We start from the raw sequence: 24,814 nt of genomic DNA, 5'->3' as shown, positions 1-24,814 counted from the left end.
TGTGTTTTCCATGCCTTTAAGACAAGCAGTCTCACTGCATCTACTACTCAACACTATCTTCTTGGTTATAGAATGATTACTTTACCAAAACAACATGCAGAGAATTTCATTTTATTTTACTACCCATATTTATTATTATTATTAACACTACTGCATAGGTCTATATGTTAACTACTATACATACTAATCACAGTACTTTAATCACTTTCAATATTTCTAATGCTGTCTTTTTAATACCCAAGATTTCTTTCTAAACTAATAGATTTGCCAATGCAAAAATCATTGTGAAAATATCTTAAAATTAGCAGTTACTTAAATTTCAAAGTTCATGCATTCTTGTTTTATTAAAAGAAACTTTTTTTTTTTAACACTTTCGTGCTTGGCGCACGAGCGCTGCAGACTTTCCCGAAATGCTCCCGATGTTTCAGGCGAGCGTGCGGCGACACTGAAATGTGTATACTCGTTTCAGTTTTCTCACCTTAATTCTCGTGCTACGTCGTTCCTTGTGGTATCATTGTGTTCGCAATAGAGTTCCCTACAGGGATGTATGCATACAAGGTTCAAAAGCCCGGCATGAACCCCCCCCCCCACAGCAAATCCTAAAGTCAGCCAACTGTTACCCGTGAGCGAGCACCAATTTGCACACCCGCAACCTAATGTGTACACTCTTTTCAGTTTGATAACATCAATTTTCGTATTGTCTTTCATTTTGGTATCAAATTGTTCGCAATATAAAGGTGCACATTTTAAAACTATCCCATAATAGAACAATAAATGGAATTTTAAAAAATATTTTAACCAGGGACGCAACGTGCGTCCCCGGCTCGCACACGTGAGAAAAATAACGGACACACAGGCATGCCAACTTGCGGTAAAGTGTTAATACAGTAATTTATGGGTGTGATGCTCAGCATTGATTTTAATGCTGTATTTTATATTAATTGCAATAATGGATAATTTGCTACAATTAAAATCATTTTCCATCACAAACAAAAAATATGTTAAGATACACAAGACCACCTTAAAGGTCAGTCATATGCAATGACTGTCAACCAATTCTTTAGAAATAAAGTTATTCCATGATCGGTTAGATATGAGAAAAACAACAAATTATTGAAAAAGAACATAACTGTACTCTTACTGTTCTGGGAAATAAATGCGTAGTTTCAATTTGTTAGCCATGTTGCCCATCAGCCAGCCACCTGTGATGTCACAAGGAGGGATTGACAAATCACCATTATCAGGAATCTCCTGATATAATCTGGCTGTCTGGTCATCCAAATCTGGAGCAGCATGCAAGTATATTTTAACTAGTGACCTATTAGGGAAATTAAGAAATGACCTATTAGGGAAATTAAGAAATGTAACCCAAATATTACTTACAACTTAAGGAAAGTCCATTCATTAAGCATAATATATTTTAATGACCCTACATTGCAATGGCAGAATTAATATTACAGCAAAATGTTACCCCTTGAAGACAATATTTTTCAGCCTGTCGTTACAGCTCAAATCATCACACCCACAAGAAAATTTTCAGGAGTTTAATCATGTTAATTTCTCTCATTCCGTTACTTAAAATGACTACATATTAACTAAAGACTAAGTTATTATAAGTGATAAAGCACAACAAAATGCATTACAAAACCTGTCATATTATGGTATAAACTACATGTTAAGTTTTTTGTTTCCAATTTGTAGGTAACCTTAATTTTTACTTATGTTGAATAATTATTTGTTTAATTCAAGTATAGAGTATTTTATTATTTTATATACTAATTGCACTGACAATATTGAATAAACCTTAAAACTATCATTCTCTTTTCCAGCTGGTGCTTAGTTCAGAAACAATTTCATGTTTCCAAGGCATTATTTATTAGATATATAGACTTTACAGGATTCTTAAAATTTGTGCTTTACTACAACTTACAGATTTTAAGAACTAATAAAAATCATTGACATTTTAAAATTCTATCCACAATACACCAACTCTCCCATAACAATGGCACCCTCTGATCAACCAACATGTTAGGATTTCCTATGAAGCAAATTATTTGTATAGAGCGCCTTTGATGGTATAAATTACAACCATATTTAGGCTATGGAAACAATACTTAAAAAGCCCGATTCCATTTGATAGCCTGAATAATATCCATATAATGAACCCTAGCTAAAAATGTTGATACCAATTCATATTCCAACTGTCCACCTTGGCGATCTGATGCTCCTCCTCTCATCTCCTCCATTCTTCTTCTCTGTCCAACATTCTTTTTTCCATCTGTGCTGTGTGTTCGTGAGAGCCGAGCTTCACATAGCACTTTGGTGGTAAGACACAATAGCCACTGCATGATCTAGAAGATAATACACACGAAGTTACAGGAAGTTTTGCTTTGTTTCTGAAAACAGACATTGTTAAGGCTGAAATGGGAGGCATTTTTTAATTTTTAAAAGGGAGCATAAGGTATGGTATCTAAGGTTGTATGAACATAATTCAGTTGTTTTTGGTGAAGTGCTGCAAAACTAGGTGTGTTCATCTCAATGTTCTGTCATTATGTCATGGCACACGTGATGACTTTATGTACAAAACTTCCACATATCTTCAATAAAATGCTCACAGAAAATACTGGAACTTTAAAAAGATGAAAAAACATCTCTCCTCTGTGTTTAATGGAAACTCACAAGTAAAAGCAGATTCAAAGTGAACAGAACACCAGCTTTTATCTAGCTTATTTGTTCGGTGTGTTAAAACTTGACATCACTGAACATAACCCCCTTAAAGAAGCTTTCCCCAAAAACTTGAGAACAAACATTCAAGAATTCATTAAAATACATGGGGTTATTAAAGAAAATTGAGACAGTGTACTGCAGCTGCACTGTCTTGTAGCTAGCTATATCAAAAATTTAGTGAAACCGCAAAAATCAGAATACTGTACCACCAAAAAAAAGATTTGAAGCAACGGTTTCAAGCTCAACAAGCCACAATGTAGAACTGAGAACAGGAGATGCTGTTTCACCCATAGGGTTATAAACCCATGGAACCACCTATCTGCTGAAGCCATAAATGCCAAAACTGTTGGATTTTAAAATACAACTAGAAAAGATCATCGGAGCAAATGGGGAAGCCTTTGCCAAGTCGCCGGCTTGTCAAATATTACCAGAACAAACGAGGACACCTTCAAGAGAAAACAAGATAGTTTTCTTCAAGAAGTGCTGGACCAACCAGGCTGTGGTGGATATGTGGGCCGGCGGGCCGCTCCAAGCAACAGCCTGTTGGACCAAACTCTCAAGTCAAGCCTGGCCCCAGGCTGGCCTCTGGGGTAGAACAACTCCCAGAACCCAATCCAGGTACAAAAATAAAATTAAATTAGTAACTGCCTCACCACAGACGCTAATTACTCAGCTCAGAGACTGTTGTTAGCCATTTCTTGATGCATTTATGCTACAAAAGCCACTGACATTCATTAAACTGCATAACTAGCATCACAAAATTGTTGCTTGCTTAGCTAAATGAAATTTGGAGTTTGGTTCCTGAGCCCATTATGTTCCTCTGTAACTTTTTCCACTACCTCCCCATGGGATGAAAATGGGGTGCATAATAAATGAACAAATCAATCAACTACTGGAAGACTTTATGGATATCTGTTTGTAGGGTTTCCGTGTCTTCTACAAAAAAGTACATTTTCATGCTGATTTGGTATTATCCACAAAAGGTGATAGGAAAGACTTGGTACTGTGTTCCAGAGAGGTAGAGTGCACAACCAAGGTGGCCTCAAGGCATGTAGGGAATGAAAAGTCTAAAATAGATTAAATTAATGAAGAACTACCATGAAATGCTCCGTACTGGATATCTCCCTTAATTAAGGAAAGTTTCGAGAGGAAACAAGACGTCAGAATTATAAATGGCAAGATATATAGATAAATGAACAGATATGGTTCACATAGCCCTAGTGATGCTCCATGAAAAGTTATAAGAAACATCATACATTACTAAATACTGTATGATTTATTCTTACCTCAGTGTGCGTGGGCAGCGTAAGTGCACGTCGACTCAACCATTTGCTTGGAGCCCAGAGTATCAACTGGCATAATGTTGCTGCAATGTTTACACTGGGTCGCTGGCAAAAGGAAAATATTTTAAAATAAATTTACATGCCTGTTCACAAATAAAGAGATACAGTACTAGTTTAGCCTTGCATTACTGCAAAGAGAGCTAGGAATACTGTACTTACATTTCAATTCATCCCACATATTGGGTTCACTACAATCCAAGCCCCAATCATGCATTCCAGTAACAGATTATTGTAATACCAGTATTTTCCAAAACTAAATTGTCTTTTATTCATGCAGGGAATGTCTTCTGGGGAAAATAAATGTAAATCTAAATTATGCATCACCAAGAACTGTCACTCAGCTGTTCAAAACTTAAAAAAAAAAAAAATAAAAAAATGTATACTTGCACAAATACTGTACTATATATACAGTACTTTATAAAACAAGAACATATTGTATGAATAAAGAAAAGTGCAGATGGCATATTGGCCCTTGCAAGACAACAACAATTTATACCCAACCAAACCCATTTATATATTTGTCTAACCTCCACTGAAAATCTAGCAAACCCACATTTATTATCTTATCTAGCAATTTGTTCCATAAATCAATAATCATTTTTCCTAAACTAGTATTTACTCAGGTCCTTTCCAAATCTGAACTTATCCATATTTATTCCATATTCAGGAAAATAAGCATAAAGTTTCCTAACCTCGAAATTAAGCATCACTTTCAAAGCCAATCAAAACACCACATTTCTAACATCTACTTAATTAGAATTTAAAGCCATAAAGTACGCACATTTCTTGGGTTACGGCGTAAAAGGTCATGAATCAAGTGTTTCACAGAAGACGGAACACACTTTGGTAAACGAGGCAACTGAGACTCTTTGTAGGTAGCAGAGTCCAAATATTTGGGTCTGTTTCCTAATGTATTCTGCTGAGAACCACAAAATGGATTTTCAAGTCCATAAATTTCATACGCCAGAGCTCCAACTGCCCATAGATCTGAGTGAGTGAAGTTCACAGATCGCAAGAGGCCAGGTGTAGCAGTCTTAACCTGTGAACAAAATAAGCCAATTATACATTTAGTTTGCACCTATATGCAAATTCAGGAAATATGTTCGTAATTGCTAAATAAATTACAGTACAAATAGTTTTTATTACACAAAAATTAGTCATTTACTAACTATCTGAAACTATTTCCTTGGTAAAATACTAAGCTTCCACCTGTGTCCTCTTATTTGTGTTCTACCCATGCAAAATAGTTCGTCTTTGTCCACCCTGTCAATTCCTGAGAATTTTGTAGGTGATGATCATCTCTCCCCCAACTCTGTTGTCTTCCAGGGATGTGAGGTTTAATTCCTGCAGCCTTTCCTAGTACAGTAACTTGTACCTCTCAGCTCTGGGACTAGTCTGGTGGCATAACTCTGAATCTTCTCTAACTTTGTCTTGTGTTAACAAAGTATGAACTCCAGGATTGGTCTAACCAGTGATATACAGGTACAGTACAAGGTTCTGGATTCCTTAATCACTTAACTGCACCAACCGAGTATTCTCAATCGGTGGGAAACTGCGCCAACCAAGAAAACTCTGATTTTTTCGTACCCATTCTAAATGTGTGCGCGGTTGGTTGTGTACGAAATGGATTCTTAGGACCTCCAGTGAGAGGCAGCCATCTTAGAAAAAATCCCCAGAATGCCCTAGGGCTGCTGGCTGGGTTAGTACTGAGTGAGCAACCATGAGTGGTGCACGTGCCTCTGGCTCCCAAACACCTGTCTGACAGTGTTGAAATATCGTTCTCTGTCCATAAAATTCAAACCTTATTGTTTGAAGAACAGAAGGGTCATAATATTGGTGAAGCTAGGCGCAATAAGGACCTAACACAAAGGTCGGATGTAAGTGATACAGTACTGACGAGGACAATATAGCGAGCATATCCAGTTGTAGCTTTGAGCGCCACTCTTGCCCACCCATGTCATCTCCAATTTTTATAGATGATACATAGATGAATCGTTTACTACATTCAGTGATGATTCATCTGATAGAAGTATCATAGATTAACAGTGTTAACGGCTTCCATGGTGGTGTTTTCCATAGATATTTTCAAGAAAAGCTGAATCTCTTCTTGACTCATGGACACACTTTGCGGCTGGCTGAATCTCTTCGTGTGTGGGACCTTACAAAGTGATCTTTTCCTGTAATCTTTTCAAGACTACCTTACGTTTTACAAGCTTGGCTACATACCACCTACAGGTACTAATGCCAAGGGTGTACGCGAGTGCGTTATTTGCAAGCACACTGAACGAAGAAACAGGAAGGGAAAATCTATCTGTACCTGGTGCAACGAGATCGAAGTCGCGCTGTGTACCATGGACTACTTCGTTAATTATTACTCACTTCCAAAGTACTGAGTGTGTAATACAGTGTGTTACTGTGTAAATAGTGTATGAAACTATACATATTGTAATTTTAGTGAATTTTTAACAAGTAATATTGCGACAATAAACATTTATTGTTGACACATTAATGACATGTATCACAGTTCCATGGAACATTATGAACGTTCTACTGTATACATATTGTAAAGGACACAAATATGCATATACGATAAAAAAAAACAAATAGAACCGCATTGGAAATACATAGAACAAATAATTGAAAATATATTTGTGGCAACATCCGGTGCTTGAATGGCCCGCGCGACCGTGTCTGGGCGTGTCACGCACGGGCGACCAGCCCCTGATGACATCACAGCGCACCTTGTCCACGTCCCCACAGCCAAAGTAAGTGGAATTTGGTATTTATGTTTACATAGATATGTTCAGGGAAGGGAATTTATCATTTTACGAAGAAAAAAGAATTTGTTGGGAACACGTTATTTCATGCGCACAGGGGGAATTTCACAATAAACTCAGCGCAGCACGGTGGTTAAGGAAGTGTGTTTGGAAGTCCAAACAAGAAATGATAAACAAGAAGCGGATCTTAGGCAAGCAATGAACTGGTAACCAACAGTAAACGGGTACAAAACACTGTCGATAGAAGTCCATAATAATTTTTGGATGTTTAGAGAAGGAAATTTCATCTAGGGTGGACTGAGCAGTAGAAGAGATGATAATCATAGAAAAAGTAGTAGGATTAGGAGAAGGCCTAAATTCAAAGGAACATGTTAGTGATTTTAGGAGAATAGGAAAATATGAGAAAGACAAGAACCACCCCTTAAGGGTGACGTCTAATGGAGTGAAGTATATGACAGAAGTGCTTCGGAATACCAGAAAATTGCAATGTGACGAGGATGGCAAACTTTGGTCAATAAGACAAGACCTCTCAAAAGAGGACAGAGAGAAACTGAAAATGAACCTGATTGAAGCAAAACATCTAAATGGGGATAGAAATGAAGAAGAAAGGAATTCTTTTTTCTACAGTGTCAGGGACTGGAAAGCTTGTGAAATGGTACATAAAGACAAAGCAACAAAATCATTAAAGGAAGGGGTGTAAAGAACAAAGGGAAGGGGAACATATCCCTGAAAGTAGTACAGTATATACCAACATAGATGGAGTGAGATTGAAAATATTGGAGTTGAAATATATAATTCAGCTCAAAGTCCCAGATATTGTTGCATTAACAGAGACGAAACTTGAAGAAAATATATTAAATGAGGTCGTATTCTCAAGGGGCTACTCAGTTTGGAGATGTGACAGGAAAACTAGGAAGAGGGGGAGGAGTGGCTGTGCTGGTGAAAGAACACCTGAAGGTAAAAGAATCAATATTTGAAAACCCTTGAGATATTGACATAATGGCATTGCAGCTCTGGAATCAAGATGATAAGCTGATAATTTTAAATGCCTACAGCCCACCAGCAAGCAACACATGGACAAAGGAAGAACTGGATGACAAACGAGAGGGCCTCATAAAGGTCATGATAGAGATTATGTTAAGAGCTGGCAAAGATAAATCCCGATTGTTGATACTGGGGGACTTCAACTTTGGCAATAGACTGGGAGGCCTACGAGGCAAGAACAGAGGACATTTGGACAGGCAGGTTTGTAAACCTCATCTTGGAGACATTCATGTATCAACACGTCAAGCAGGCCACAAGAATGAGGGAAGGGAATATTCCGTCAGTACTGGATCTAGTATTCACCAGGAAAGAAGAAGAGGTATTTGACATGCGGTACCTTCCTCCCTTGGGAAAGTGTGATCACGTCCTCTTGGACATTAAATACGCTATGCGATATAATCTAGTAGGGAATGGGGAAAGTGAAACAGCTGTTAAACCCAATTTTAAGAGAGGATGCTATGGGGAACTTAGAAATTTTTTTCATGGGGTATAATTGGACAGACTTGTTGCTAGGCAAGGAAGTAAATGAAATGTATGCCAAATTTTTCAAAATATACGATAAAGGCACACAAACATTCATACCAAAACAGACATGCAAACAGACAGACAGATCAAGACACAAGCATGGAATCATTATAGAAAGAGACCAAACTCTGAAACATACCAGCGATACAAAGATTCAAGAAACAACTACACGTCAATAAGGAGAGAGGCAGAGAGGAACTTTGAGAACGGTATTGCAGACAAATGTAAATCAGATCCAGGCCTTTTCTATAAATTCATTAAAAGCAAGTTGCAGGTAAAGGATAATATTCAGAGGTTGAAAATGAGGGACAGATACACGGAAAATGAAAAGGAAATGTGTGAAACATTAAACCACTTGAAAAGTGGTAGTGCATCCTAGGCCAAATGTGTCATTCCTTACTACATGGCTATATTATTAATTAATGCAAATAAACTACTATTAATACTGTATTATACAGAAACTGACACTTCTGCAATATTTATAATTAAGCTAACCGATTAAATTCATGCATCAGCAATTTCTTACCTCGGGAGCCATTAATGCAGCATTGCCTTGCCTCGGGTCTGATTCACGAGAAGGAAAAGGTACAGTCATGTTGGATGAATCAGTAGTAACACTACAACCAAAATCAGTCAAAACTAGCAATGGGTATTGCTCTCCTTCAGCCAGTGAGAGAAGAATGTTGTCTGATTTGAGATCTCTGAAACAAACATTATCCTTTTACAATTTGTATGCACAAAGTTTACAGCTAATCAGTACCACATTTTCCACATCAACTGGATGTGGAGCCAATGTTCCAAAAATAAAATAAAAGAGCAATTCACAAAATTCACAATATGGTCAATCAGGTTCTACAAAATCTCATTAGAAAAAAAATTGAAATAGATACAGCCTACAGTGTGCATGAAAGTGTACAACAACAGTTGTTTACAAATGTTGACAAATGAATGGCATAAATGTGAAAAACCAAGAAGTAGAGCAGTGGAAATGGATAATCTAGCTCGTGTGTGGTGTTAGAAAGGAATGAAAATATCATGGGACACACGAGTCAATAAACCACAAGACTAGGAAACGATTACTTATATATGGTCTGGGTTTGGTGACAAAATGATGACAAAACAAGGTGAAGAGACTGCACTAAAGCTAATCTAAGAGAAGTAAAGAGTAGGCCAAAAAAGATGGGCAGACATGCAGGCGAATGTGGACAATTAAGAAGACATAGGAGGAGTCAGTGCTGGGTGGAAAGCTTGTAACACTGAGGCAAATGTACTGGTGTTTTAACATACAGTAATCCCTATGACAATTTACAAGAAGCACTGTTCACATTGTCTAATCAAGAGGTATACAGTACTACTTATACTGCTGAATAATAAAATGAAATGATATTTCCCAATCTATTTTTTAATTGCAGTAACCTTCTTTCACTATATTGCTCATTTTGTTTTTCTCTTGGCTGATATTGGAAAACAGGGGATACAGTTATGATACTGTATGTATGAAATGTTTACACATTATTAAGAAAATCACAGCACTTTTTCCCATTACTGTAATTGCACAGTACAATTTTCCAATTTAGTTTCTGGCAAATTCTCGACAACCAATCAATTATTTTTACTCGGCAGCATTTCATAACTTCTGCACATAATCTATCAATGTCTGCATATTTCCCACACTTCAGCCTCTGTGCTGATGAGTATCTATTCCATAAATATATCTTCCAGTATTCTATAAAACATTTCAGTGCTGCATAACACAAGATGATCTTTGTTACTAAAGAAATCTCAAATCTTTTGCTGGTTACTATTACCTGTGAGCCACATTATGGTTATTGATATGAAGTACAGCCTCTAACAGCTGCGTCAGCAGTAGAAGCGATGTATGATCAGGAGGAGTGTGCCTAGTCAAGTATTCACGCAAACTCATATCATACCTGCAAGTGATGCACAAAATATATAGTAGAGATTGTCCTGGTTCAAAGGCAACCTACATAAATTATTTCCAAACTCATTGATGGAAAAAAAAAATCATTGCATTAAATAGTGAACAATCTTAAGTAACACAAAAGTAATATCTGTATCAGGTCTGTTAAAAGCAGCAAGAGTTGAACATTTCATGAACAATCAGTAGTGCATTAAGATTAGCAAATGCTTCTCTCTATCTACTTTTAAGTTCATTGTTTATTTCACTTGCATTAGTAATACAGTACAGTACTTAATTTCTTCTAGCAGCAACACCTAACACTAATAGCAAAAATAAATGAATCACAAATATATACAACTAAAATTATGATAATGTAACCAGATCAAAAACAGCCTGGCAAGGAAAGTAATAACAAAAAGTAAAACACACTCAAAAACCAGTGAAGAGCAGGGGTGCCATAGGCACAATTAGAGAGAACTGTATAAACATCAAGAGTCCACGGTTGTTCAACATCCTCCCAGCGAGCGTTAGAAATATTGCCGGAACAACCATGGACATCTTCAAGAGGAAACTAGATAGTTTCCTCTTGAAGAGGAAAACTAAACTAGATAGTTTCCTCCAAGGAGTGCCGGACCAACTGGGCTGTGGTGAGTATGTGGGTCTGCGGGGCCGCTGCAAGCAACAGCCTAGTGGTCTAAACTCTCACAAGTCAAGACTGGCCTCGGGCCGGGCTTGGGAAGTAGAAAAACTCCCAGAACACCATCAAGCAGGTATCATGTGGTGAACCAAGCAATTCTGAAGAGTGCATTCATTTATGCACATGTGAAAATTAAGCACAAAATTTATGTATGCACATGAATGCACCACCCATTAAATTTAGCAATATGTATTTTAATGTTTCTTTCACTCTGTGATTTGCAATTAAAACTTTTAAATTTAGAAACATTTTAACATTTTTCCATTTTCTTTTAAATTTTCAGTTAAAAGTTAATAATTCCTTAACAACTGCACCACAAAGTTACCTCTTAAGTGTTCAAAAGAAACTTGATAAACAACTGTATGTTAGACAGCGAGAAGTGGTGTCTAACTGCGTGGTTAACCAGACCACCAACCAGGGTCACCAGGACACCGATCCACTTCTAGGTAGCCACGGTAATTATTCCATGTCACTAACAAGCCAACTGCCTTTGTCAATAATAGCCCATATGGTCTACATACATGTGCCTACTGACAAGTCATGCCTAGTCTCTCACCAGACATACATGGTGCCTCGTGCTTTAGTCATAATACTGTATGTACCACGCAATTAAGAATATCAATGTCAAGACAATTTTCACCTTTTCATAACGCAAAATAAACTCATGTTCCTGCCATATCCTCGTGGGTTAATTCGTGCTGGAAGTGCATCTGGATACAGGTGCATTGAGTCTTCTAGGAAGGGTATGCGATCAACAAATACACAGGGCATCTCCACAATATTTGGATGGGGTGGTAGATTCATGTGTTTACTGCAAAACCTGATGAAAAAAAATTCATCTAATTATGAAAGTTTTTTTACAAATTAAATCACATTTACACAGTATTTATAACCATTACACCAGAGCATGAACAGATGCTCAGGTGCTGTGTTTTTAGTGTTGGTGTTGATGATCCTGTTAATTCCTCATTTCTTTAATTAAGGTTAATGGGTATATGTAGTTTAAGTAGTTAATTGATATATTGCCGCTCATCTTTAAGGAACTATTGGGCACAAATTCTAGAACCCCTGAGAAAAAATACAATAACTATACCTCATCATGTCTTATTATCATTGAATTGTTTTGTTCCTAATCCCAGACCTAGTCATTTATAGTTTACCTTAAACCCACGAACCTAACATTTCCATACATTCAATCAACTTTAATATTAGTATCGCCCCTCAGACTTGCTGACATTTTAGCAAAATTTGTCTAAACTGCTAGGCACCATCAATAATACATATTTTGAATACATTGGCAACTTAATGCAAATAATAAGGGACAAAGTAAGAATACCTAGGTAGATAATACAGATACTACTTCACTTTCCACCAAGGTTCCAATTAACAAATCCTTGAGATTACTGAAGAATAAACTACCTTCCTCTTAACACTACCCATCCACTACCCTCCAATGATTTCATCAGCCCCAATACCCTCCTGTGCAAAAACTGAATTTTAAAAGGAAAGCATCTACTGATTAACCTACCCAAGTTGATCTTTCATCACCTCATTCTTTTTATATGTTTGCTGACAATTTATGTACAAATTTAATGTAAATTCTCAATAGTTTGTAAGATAAAGAAATATATACCTTTCCTGCCACTCAATTTGTTCTTCATCCAATTGTAAACTTCTTGCTGGAATCATTTCTTTATACATAGCTCTAAGAATAGCAGGAGCATTGGACTCAGCTTCATAGTTAAACATCATCTTCACTGCTAAGGGGTATTCTTGTATATTAGTCTTTTCTTTGACCACTGCTGGAAAGAAAAATAACCAAAATTATTCTTGCTTAACACACAAATTACCCTGCAAAAAAATATTAAATAAAGATTCATTAAATTAAGAACTTGTGTAAAAAACATTTAAAACTCTGACTCGTGCATTCACTTAATGCTATCTGAACTAACTATACTAGAGGGAGATCATTCTAAAACATGACAAAAATACATTATAGAGCAATGGAAGTACAGTATGTTTATTAAAATAATGCAGTTTTAACAATCTTGTCTTAGCCTACATGTCTATTATACCAAATTACAAGATAACATTTACATAACTACGTTTGTCTCACACTGACTCTTCCAACCCCAGCCATTTATTAAATAGCTACTGTATATGTAAAATTTCAACCATGCATTTTTTAACAGTTGGCCTCTTCAAAAATATTTAAAATTTAGAAATATAGTGTAAAAGAGAACTATAAAGGAGAAAACAGAAAAGTTCATTAAGAAGTGCAGAGGAATGGAGACATTTGAACAATTAAAAGATGAGAAGAGAAAGAAAATTCTAAAAGAAAAAGATACGAGCAAGAGAGAGCAACATTTGTTCATTGAAGTTTCCAAAATATATTTCTTTATTACCCGATTCATGATGTGTAGTTGTTGGACTGGCCACAGCCCCTTGAACAGATTCCATGGTCAATGTCCTCTTCATGTTGCTGCTCGACTTCTCTTCTGTCTTGAACTTGACACGTTTAGTGTGATCCTGTGGCTTCTGAGTATTGCAGGCCAAACTTTCTGCTTCCAATTCTACACTCAACTCATCTATATCAATTTGACGCAAGTCAGTTAAAGAAAATTCACGATCCAGATTCATTCGACTTTCATCCGAACCACTGAAAGATTCTACTTCTTCAGTGACAGGAACAAAGAATGATGCCATTTGTTCATCTTGCATTACCACCTCGTGCTGTTCGAGTGGCCTTATTGGAGACTCTGACCTTTGTCGCTTCAGAGGTTGAGAAGCGAAGTCCTTAACTTCGGGCTCATCTTAAATAAATTTAGAGCAATATATTCTTTGATTAAGCAACCTAAATGTCTAGGAAATTAAAAGTAAATAATTAATGGAAAGGAGCAAGCCTTCCCATTAATACAAGACTGTGTTGCTGCACCGAGTATAAAAATGCAAAATGCAAGGAATTTTAAACTGACTCCACAAATCTGACACCTTTCTCAACCATTACATTTCAAGTAATCCTTTTATAATACAAATTTGTAAATTTAACGGAATGAAACCTTGTATAAAAGGGTAAGCATGGTAAAATAATAAAAGATTAATAATTGGGGAGACTATAAAATAAGAAAATATAAATTATGCCTACATATAGGACTTTTGGCAGGTAAGATTAAAACCATAGCCTACTTATAATTATATATTCCTTAATATATGCACCATTATCATTTTCCTTCACACTTACCATAAACAAATTTGTTTAAAAGTAACACACACCTGCATTCCATTTGGCAGCGTATACTACAGCACTGCAGCCCTTATCAATGACTGGTCCTAGCACAAAGTCAGTCAAGGAAAAGACATGCTCAGCTTCAAACTCTTCAAATGATTCATCCTTCCCTTCTTTCAAATCTTTCTGATGTTGCCAGTATTCAGGATTGTGTAGCCATCCTGCTCGAGAGATGGCTTCCTGCAAAAATATTCTGTTAACCTCATTCCTTCCTGAACTGTAATAAACAGGTTCAACTGTCAAGAATATGAACATAAATGTGAATGAATCAATTTTTTATGGGCTAATTTCCATGCATGGATAAATTGCCTTCACACAATGCACAAGTATATAATATTATAATTTAGCCCTTTTGCAGGCTGTTTTCATTACAGTATCATAAAACAAGATACATACAAGTATGTACTGAACAGTACAATACTCTACTTCATTTGGCTCCTTGCAGTTCTCAACTCACAATCAGGAATCCCAGGTTCAGTTTCCAGGCAGAACATAAATGGTTGGGTACATTTCCTTTTACTTAATGTTCTGTTCTCCCTAGCAGTAAATAGCTACCCAGGAGTTAGGCAACTGATTTGGGGTTGCATCCTCGGGAGGATCAGTTTGGCCTTCGTAACAGAGGAGACATCATCTACATACCAGATCTTCAAGTCTGAACATTTACCTGAATCTACTTGAGAGCCACAATATCTAGTGGGCTCAACAAGGCTAGGAAGCTGGTGGCTTGTCAAAGGTACCCCCACCCCATTATTCCTGAGGAATTTTTAAAGTTCAAATTCAAAATAAAGCAATGTTTTGGCATTTATGACTTTGGCAGGTAAGCAATTCCATGGAATTATTACCCTAGTAGATAGGGGTGCCCAGCAGTGCCCAGGTCTTCCACACACCCATGTCCTGTACAGTCTTGTCTCTAAGTTCCGTTTCTCATGGTATTCCCCTTAGGAAGTTCCTCATCTCGTCATATTTCCTCTTCGGTAATTTTGTCTTTTCCCTTCCGATCCCATCCTTGGATAGGTTATCCCTACCTCCACCATGTACTCAAATGTCAATACACTGTGGTCACTCATTCCTATGGGGGCTTCAACTTTGATATCCCTTATTTCTGACTCATTCAGGGTGAATATTAAGTCGAGTCTAGCTGGTTCATCATTGCCTCTCACTCTTGTGGGTTCCCTGACGTGCTGGCTCAGAAAGTTCCTTGTTGCCACTTCCAAGAGTTTAGCTCTCCATGTAGTTCCTGTTATGTAATCTCTGAACCCATCACAGCCCAGAATTTCCATCTCATCAAAACTCCAGTCCTTCCTTATCAGCAGGGCCACTCCTCCACCTCTTCTCCCTTCCCTCTCTTTCCTTACTATATAGTACTCCTTTGGAAACACAGCATCTGTTATGACTCCTGACAATTTTGTTTCCATGAGTCCTATTACATCTGGGTTTTCTTCTTGCGCCCTTTCTGCCAGTTCACTTGCTTTATTGGTAATCCCATTAATGTTTGAGTACATTATCTTGAAGCTCACTTTCCTATATCTATTTTCACCCTCACTCCCCACAAGTGTAGGAAGTTGTTCCATGGTCATTGCTACTTGGGTAGGCTCATCCTCCTGTGAGGTAGTTGCCAGGGGTTCAGGGGCAACCCGTTCTCGCAAATTTAATAAGTCAATATTGACTTATTAAATATGTGCATAGGTGACATACTTAACATAATAGTTTCCCTTGAAAAGCTTCATAGAAAACACCGACCTTACCTAACCTACTTAGTATGTTAAGATAAGCATCTTATTGCTTCGTAATTACAATTATTACCTAACCTATACCTATAATAGGTTAAGTAACAATTGTAATTACGAAGCTATAAGATGCTTATTTTAACATACTAAGTAGGTTAGGTAAGGTCGGTGTTTTCTATGAAGCTTTTCAAGGGAAATTATTATGTTTAGTATGTCACCTATGCACGCAACTAATAAGTCAATATTGACTTATTAAATTTGCGAGAATGGGTTGTCAGGGGGAGGTGGAGTGGGGGATGGAGGGCTTAGGTCTTCCCCAGGTCTTCTTCCTGCTTGGGGCAGGAAGAAGTCCTGGGGGGTGATTCGACTCGACTCAACTATGTGGAAGCTGATCCGAATTGCATTTCTCCTTTGTAAACGCACATTAATGACACTATGGCATTAATCTATGCTAGTTAGCATTGTAAATGTGTAGCCAAGTTTGTGATATAAAAAATAATTAAAAAAATTGCTGTAACAATCTTCATTAATCCCTAAGTTCTGAGAGTGCCTTTACCAGTCAAATTTGTTGACTTACAATCGGAAACTCCAGGTTCGAATCCAAGACAGAACAGAAATGGTTGGGTGCGGTTTCCTATCACCTAATGTACCTGTTCACCTAGCAGTAAATAGGTACCCAGGAGTTAGCGTGCTGTGGGGTTGCATCCTGAGAAGGGTCAGTAATTTGACCCTAAGGGGGTGGGGGCTCAATACACGTCACCCATGTCTATATACACTGGCTGTCTGTCCTTGGACAATAAATTATTATTAATATCTAAAACATCTTCACAATCCCCGCCCCACCGTCAAACACTCCCCCATTTCCTCCAGCATATATATACTTCGTCTCCTCCTGGCGAGTACAGGTCTTCAGTCCTCAGTCTTCTCCCTCCCTGCCCACAAACGCCCTTCTCTCGCCTCTCCCCCGTTGCCCACATATTCTTCCCCCATCAAAGTAACCAAAATGTTGTGCCCAGAATGCTAATATTGTATGTCATCTTAACATGTTTTGAAATTGAATAAAGTACTGTACAGTATCTTAATTCACTAGTACTGTGTTAAACTACTGTAATGTTAAAGTCTATGGACTCGATGCTGAATATTTCACATCCATGATCTCAATGAGATAAGCCACATCATGTCTAGTTTGTAGTGTTGTTACTCCTGATGCCTTCGACCATTTCTGGTATGAGAATTTTACCTGAATTCACGTGAGGACCACCATCTATTTAATGGCCTTAACAGGGACAGAAAGCTGGTCGCTTGGGTAAAAAAGCATCTCATGTTTTCTGCCCTACATTTTGGCTTGTTGAGCTTGAAGCTTTTGCTCCTTGCATGTATTACACATGACCTAGTCCTGGGATAATTTTGGTCACTGTTCAACTTCTCCAAATACTTTATTGGCCTTTTCTTGGTTCGAGTTAAAACGAGTAGACTAGTCAGATTAGCACTTACTACCTGAGTAAAGTTGGCACTAATATGGGCATTATTGCTCTGGCCCGTGAAATAACTGTACCTGTAGCTATTTTTGTGAGTTTCGTAATGTGTACAAATTGCATAATAATGTAAAGCTAAGATCCCCCCTTTCCTGAGCCTCGTGATTTTAGTTGCAAATGGCTTGGCGCAATGAAACTACAGTACTTCACTTCCATTATGTTTTATTGTATATATACATTTAAAGCTATTTTGTATATAACATTTGACTTGCGCACTTTACCAGTACGTACAGTGAAGGGATACGATCATAAATATATAATTATTGGTAGGGTCATGTCTCAATATCGCTTTTGTTCCATTGCACACCAAGAAGTTTATTCTTGTGTGGACTGCGTGAGTATTGGGAACGCTTCACGGAGGCTGCTGTATCCTCTCCCCCACACACACTTCCCGCAGAAGCTTCAAGGTCACAACGATTAACCAATGTTTACGTATTTATCATTTTACTTTGGCCTTTCCTCTACATTTTATTCTTACAGCCATAAATAATAATAATTTCATTTGGGTATTACTGGAATTAATAAGCACACACAACTAACACGTCTGCGTCAAGAGAATGAATTGAAGTGGCAACTGAATCTCACGGACTAAAGCATCAATCATGTTGCAACCATTTTTCTAATTCTTCCAGCATACATTGTCAGAATACCAAATTATCATACCCATGTATCATATAATAAGATTTATGGAGCGCGGTAAGTGAAACTAGTACAACCAGTGTGAACAGGATAGTGGAGGATACCTGACGAGCTGGGTCACCATTACCCACCAGGCCAGCAGCCATGACAAGTTCTGCAGTATGGGTAGTGAACCTGCGTCTTAAGGCTGGAACTTCTCAAAGCCTGCCTGCCTTCCTTCCTGCGTCTTAGAAGCCTTCCAGCCTTCACAAAGCCTGCCCGACTTCCTTCCTGCGTCTTAGAAGCCTTCCAGCCTTCTCAAAGACGACCAAATCTAAACTTATCCAATTTATATCCATTGCTTCGTGATCTATTTTCAAAACATTATTATCCCCTAATTGTTATGCCACTGGTACATTTCAATCATGTCACCCCTAACTCTTCGCCTTTCTATAGATAACATAAATTAAGTTTTTCAATCTCTTCTTACGGGAGGTTTCTAATTTGTGGGAATAACTAACATTCTTTGATGAACGCGTTCAAGGTATTTATGAACTTTCTAGAGTATGGCGACCAAAACTGAACTGTATAATCTAAATAGGCCCTAACACGAGGAAGATATAGCCGATGAATAATATTAGGCGTTTTATTGCTAACGCTTACAGTACCTACGGGCTCACCATAGCCCGTGCTACCTGGAACTGCTTGTTCCAAGTAGCGAATCTTTAACAACAACAATGCTAACGCTTCTAGAAACATATTCCAGTATTCTATTTGATTTGTATTTTGAACATTTAAACATTGATTATTTTTTGCTTTGAAGTCTTACTAATAATGACAACCATATATTTTTCGCAATCAGACTGGCAATTTGAATACTATCCAGCTGATATCTTTCAACTACCATCATTGCCTACCCTCAAAACCTTACATTTGTCAGCATTAAACTGCATCTACTAATCATTCGACCATTTCAAAAGCCTATCCAGATGGTCTTGAAGTGATGAGTTTTTTTTTTTTTTTTAGAAAATACACTATTTCCAGCGCTGACAACTTCATAACACTCCCCCTTCCCAAGTAAGTGTACAGTAAGCCTTACATCTATACGGAATACGCTTTTATTTAGGAGAAAAATACACTAGCAGAGAATAATATTTTCTGTGCGAGTACGAAATTGGTAAACATTTGTTACATAATTGGGAAAACGCTACCATTATCGATCGACTTATCGTACAAGTGATATGCTATTAAAGTAAGATGATAACCGACACAAACAATATTGTTCTAAACGTGAAAATACAAGGTAAAAACACGTCATCTTTAAAAAAAACGAGAGAATCAATATAATTAGATGAAAACCTTCGAGATGGATAATGGAACGACTCAGGTGAAGGAAGTAACTATGATGGAGGTCATGATCCAGGGATGTCCCAGTTGAGCACCACTCCTGGTTATTTCTGGCGCTGTTGTCACCGCTGACTCCATCACCTCTTCCCTCACTCCACCTCATTATTACCGCACCTCTACTCTAAGGTTAACCTACCTACCTACCTACCTTCCTTCCTCCCGCCTGCCCTCTACCTTCCTTCCTTTTTTTCTCCCCGCCCCCTTCCTTTCTCTCGCCCCCCTTTCCTTCCTTTTCCCCGCCCCCTTCCTTCCTTTCTCCCTCCCCCTTCCTTCCTCTCTCCCGCCTCTTCCTTCCTTTCTCCCACCCCCTTCCTTCCTCTCTCCCGCCTCTTCCTTCCTTTCTCCCACCCCCTTCCTTCCTTTCTTTTGCCCCCTGCCTGCCTGCCTTCCTTTCTCTCGCCCCCTTCCTTCCTTCCTTCCTTCTTTTCTCTCGCCCCCTTCCTTACTTCCTCCTTTTCTCCTGGCCTCTTCCTTCTGTATTGTTGACCACGTTGTGCTCAGTGATGTAAATCCACCTTATGCAAGCATTATATATCCAGTTGGACACCAATCTACAGTATCTATTTGTGATTTTACTCTATGTCCAAGTTTGACACCTCCCATGAAGCAACATGATGTAGGGCCTGATCCCAAGAATCTGCCCTCTCCAGTCCATGATAGAGACAAGAATGATGGAGTCCCCAACTACACCTAATATTCAAGATTGTGAATTGTCATATGGGATACCCAGTGACAATATTCCACCTCTCCTGGGAGATCATTATAGCTGGGATCATGTAATGTGTAATTAGTGCGATGAGAAGTACTTAAGTTATTTGCTGTATTCGCTTATTATTAGCATACAATCTAAAGGAGGGAAGAATGCGATACAGTATTTCTAAATATATTTGGTAGATAATTTGTTCTTTAAAGTTTCATTTATTATAATTAGTAATTCCTTTTATGAGATACTGTAATACATGTACATTTGATTTGTATTGTTTCAAATATTATATAGTTAACAGGTTGTAGTATTCAATGCTAGTTGTAGTATTTTGGTGTCTCGGTCAATTCTGGTCAGCTCACTGTCATTATCTCTTTATCCAATGCTTCTTTTTGGTTAATTTTTATGATTATTTTCCCCAGCTTTGTCTTATCAGGCCATATGTAATCTGAAACACTTTGACAAATATATAGGTTAAACTTGGCATAACTCTGGCACTCAAGATAAATACTCGATACTATCATGAGGACTAAAATCACTGATGTCAATTTATCATGAAACCTGTTATCACACAATCTATATACTGTATACAGTATCTTGAAACGTAACGTACCCCTGGAACTTATGGTATATATGCCTACCTACAGTTTATAGCTACGGTATAATAGTTGTGTTTTAATTCTACAGTTCATGCCTTAAAAATCTACAAGGGAAGGGAAGGGAATGGGTTTCTCACGTGATGTGCAGGCCATTCAAAGGAAAGTAAAAGGAATAAAGTCAGATACCCTTTCCTGCGAATCTTTTTTTTCATTTTTTTAGTGAAGAAAGCCTTGCCATTTTATATATAAAAAAAATTATTTGCCTTTCTTCTATCCTCTGACACGCAATGAGTATCTGGGGAGGGTTGCTTGTACAGTATACAAAAACCCGAGACAAAACATTTTAATCAATCACCTCCTCACACTAATAGTCCACTTCCAGGTTACGTGATTAACTCTAGTTGCAAAAGTTGATACTTGGCACTGAATTCAAAATGTTCTTTAAGTACTTTGCACAATCCAGTGATTCCACATTATTATATAACTAGGCAACATGTTACATAAATAAAACAACCCTATTTTCAAACAAATATTTGCCCAGATCTCTTTCTGTATCTTGTACTCTGTAACCAGGTGCCACAAATTTCCTTTTCATCACCCAATCAAGTAAGGTGAGAATAGATTCCTTGTAGCATTGATAAGTCAACACATTTACTCTATACATTATCTATGTTAATGCATTTAATCCCAGAAATGCAGTGCTTCTAGTAACATCTAAATACTGTATTCTAGTTTAGTCATTGATTTCCATGATACCAATGTTGAAGGCAATACCGTTATCCCAAAGTACCTTGATAACTCGGCAATTCTCCACAATCAGCTGTAATGATAGAAACAGCATAGATAAATGTTAATCAACAGTGTTAAGTGTAGGAAACTGTTCTGTTCTGTGTGAACTCCCATGTATCATTCTATTTGACCTATACAGTATGTTTATCTGTGAAACTATCTTTCATTGACACTTATGTAAAGTAACACTTATCCGTATTTAGTTTTATTTATACAGTTATTTAATAAAGTAATGTTAAGACATTAGATTTTCTCTGAACCTTGAACATTATTGTAATCTCAAGTGCTGAACATCTTTAAATATCCCATTTCTGACAATTCATTCAATTAATGTGAATTTGTAGTAGTACCGAGACACCACCTAAAGTTTGATTAGGACAAATGCCTAGGACAGTCAAAAGGCATTGCGTCTATAAATAAACTACCTCTCAAAGGGTCTAGTTTATGTAAAGAGACAAGGCTTCAAACTCTGAGTTGCCTTACTGCCCAAGCACTTTCTTGGAAGCTCCTATAAGATGCTGTCTCACCTAGGCATCAACCTTCCTGAGTTGTCATAATTTCAGCAGTAGTTGGTAACACTTTCGGCCATCGGTGACGGATATTGCGTATATAAATAACTCTATGGTTGTCCAGCAGGGACACATTTTGCATCCAAAATTTAAATATTTGTTAAAATTCAATTTTTTCACCATCATTATGGGACGTGTTTTAAAATGTGCACCAATGTCTTCCTATTTTCTGTGATGGCCCATGTGACACAATGTCATGGAGGGACTGACTAGCTTTCAAGGTTTATAATTCAAATAAACCTGATAAGCATGGCATAAAGCTGTACATGCTGGCTTGTACTACAGATTACTCAGCTGGCTGCTAGTAGGAGAATCCCTCGTATTGTGGACAAACCCAACGTCTGACCAGGAACTTGAACCATTCCCTAATTCAGATCAAGAAGGGTCTGAAGTGTCATGTCTACTACAAGTCTGGTAAAAATAAGGACACTTTCTGGTCCAGTATTGGGCCTATTTGTACGAGTGAAGGTTCATACACGGAGGATGACAAAGAAGTTAGTGAAATCCTAAAAAAGCAGTATGAGGGCATGTTTAGCACTCCAATAAACAACATGAATGTGGAAGATTCAGACAATTTCTTTATGCATGATATCCAAACCCCTGTAAATATAACTGATATCAACATGAACGTACGAGATTTTTAATTTATTTATATATATCATACTGTGGTACAAACACTTATGTGAAGGAAGCAACACAAAAACGAATGATATTGTCACAAATAATGTCAGGAATGCATAACAAATGTAAAATAATGACAAAGCCGGTTTTTCACATGATATAATATATTTTATGGTATACACATTTGAGTGTGGGTGTGTGGATGGGTGCTCACTCATGGGTAATGCTCTGCGGATTTTCTGGTTTGCTGTGGATAGTGCGCCTGTTTGTTTTACCTTCTATTCATATATATCCCTTTAGAGAATTCTATTGCAAACAATTTGATACCACAATGAACGATGTAACACGAAAATTGATGTGAGAAAACTGAAAAAAAAAGAGTACATACATTTTAGTGTGATTGCACTCTCACGGGAAATGCCAGGTCCACATTGGGGTGGGCTGGGGCGTGCACGCCGGACAGCTCAAAGTGTTAATGTGCAGTTTTTTATCCATTTAATATTGTTTAAGGATGGATTTACACCTGACCAGCTAAATGTGAAGCTGTCACAAAAAAAAAATGCATTTTCCACAGACACCTAACATTTTCCATTTTCCACAGATACATTGTAATGAACAACCTTAACCATTGTACACTTTGTCCATTACATACAGAATTCCTTTTCATAAATATCAAGGTGTGAAGTAGTGTGACTTCACTGTTTGCATAATTTTGATTAGCATGAAAAATCAATCCAATTTACAGTCATCTCTTGAAAAAAAACTAACAAAAAAAGTTATAAATACTGTACTTACTCTAATATTACAGCAGAGGGCTTCCAATTCATCTTCCTTGGTAACTAACCCCAGTTGTGACCCTGACACTAGTGTTACTCCCACCAGTGCAAAATAGGGGGCACTTTCCCCAAACACAAGTCGTTTGGTCGTGGATCGTTTAGCTTCAGCCCAGAGAGGTGCAGAGACTTTGCGAACCAAGCCCTGAACCCAGCGACTAACCAAGCCATTTGCTGGTACAGACAAGCCAGTGCTTACACCAGCACATGCCTGACCTTCACCAGCACATTCTGCAGCGCTCCTGCTCACCCCGGGACCCCCTTCACTCTGCCACTGTAAGAGAAAAAGTGTCTGATAAGCAATTATGAAAGTTTTTATCTTGCTGACACTTAGAAAATGATATTGCACTAATTCCTAGAGATTATCATGATTGTTATTCTACCACTAAAATAATTCTATAAAACGTTTGATGAATTAAAAAACTGGGCAGAGCTTCTACAATGACAGTGCAAGACGAGTTGTGTGCATATTCCTAACCAAACCTTACTCAGCAAATCATGCCAAGGCTATTTGAATGCATTGCAACTCATCCTAATACCATAGAAAACATTTATGATTTTTTTCAGGTTATATGGTGTATTTATATTACTATGGGAAGCCGTGTGATAGTACAAGTGTAGTGTGTAGTGTGGTGGGGCAAGGCTATAGGACCACACCAGACTCACCTTGCTCAGCTTGTGGCGAGCGTCGGGGGGTCGGGCCGACTGTTGGGACTGCTGCACCTGATTTATTTGTCGCCGTTGAGCTTCAAGTACTCGCCTGCCGTGGTGCACGGCGCTCTCTATCACAGCTCGCAGGCTCCACATCTTGGCCTCAGCCTCAGCCCGCCCCGCCGCCCATAATCGGACACCACCACCTCCTACCAACCACCACACGCCCACCGTTGTTCCTTCACCTCACTGATATTAACAAAACTTGAGGCCGTATTTGGCCTTGTGGCGAGTGTAGAATCCCGATAGAACTGTGGACAGAAAACCCGACGGTCGTGATTTGTAAGTAAATACGCAGCAGGAAGCAGAGCGGCACCGCGGGGGAGGGCAGCGGGACTCCCTCACAGCTGTGAGTGTGTCAGCTGACTGGCCACAACACCGC

General features: G+C 38.0%; 1 protein-coding gene across 2 annotated transcripts; it reads right to left on the bottom strand.

Annotated features, from left to right (window-relative positions):
• Positions 1 to 1,400: 1,400 nt before the first annotated feature.
• Positions 1,401 to 24,814, bottom strand: LOC138359137 (serine/threonine-protein kinase Pink1, mitochondrial-like). 2 transcript variants are annotated; one of them, XM_069317886.1, is made up of 11 exons: positions 24,388 to 24,814; positions 23,684 to 23,995; positions 14,308 to 14,500; positions 13,440 to 13,847; positions 12,668 to 12,836; positions 11,675 to 11,854; positions 10,225 to 10,347; positions 8,943 to 9,117; positions 4,852 to 5,109; positions 4,014 to 4,115; positions 1,401 to 2,351 (listed from the first exon to the last, which is right to left on the bottom strand). In XM_069317886.1, the coding sequence occupies exons 1-11, from the start codon at positions 24,526 to 24,528 to the stop codon at positions 2,115 to 2,117; spliced, it is 2,298 nt and encodes a 765-aa protein (XP_069173987.1). In that variant the 5' UTR covers positions 24,529 to 24,814; the 3' UTR covers positions 1,401 to 2,114. The 2 variants fall into 2 exon arrangements, with proteins under 2 accessions (XP_069173987.1, XP_069173988.1); XM_069317887.1 differs by having other exon boundaries at positions 12,668 to 12,833; positions 24,388 to 24,800.

This window comes from Procambarus clarkii, chromosome 89, assembly GCF_040958095.1.
Source record: "Procambarus clarkii isolate CNS0578487 chromosome 89, FALCON_Pclarkii_2.0, whole genome shotgun sequence".
NCBI lineage: Eukaryota > Metazoa > Arthropoda > Malacostraca > Decapoda > Cambaridae > Procambarus > Procambarus clarkii.
The sequence above is the reverse complement of the archived record's forward strand: the minus strand, read 5'-3'. Positions and strand labels throughout refer to the sequence as shown.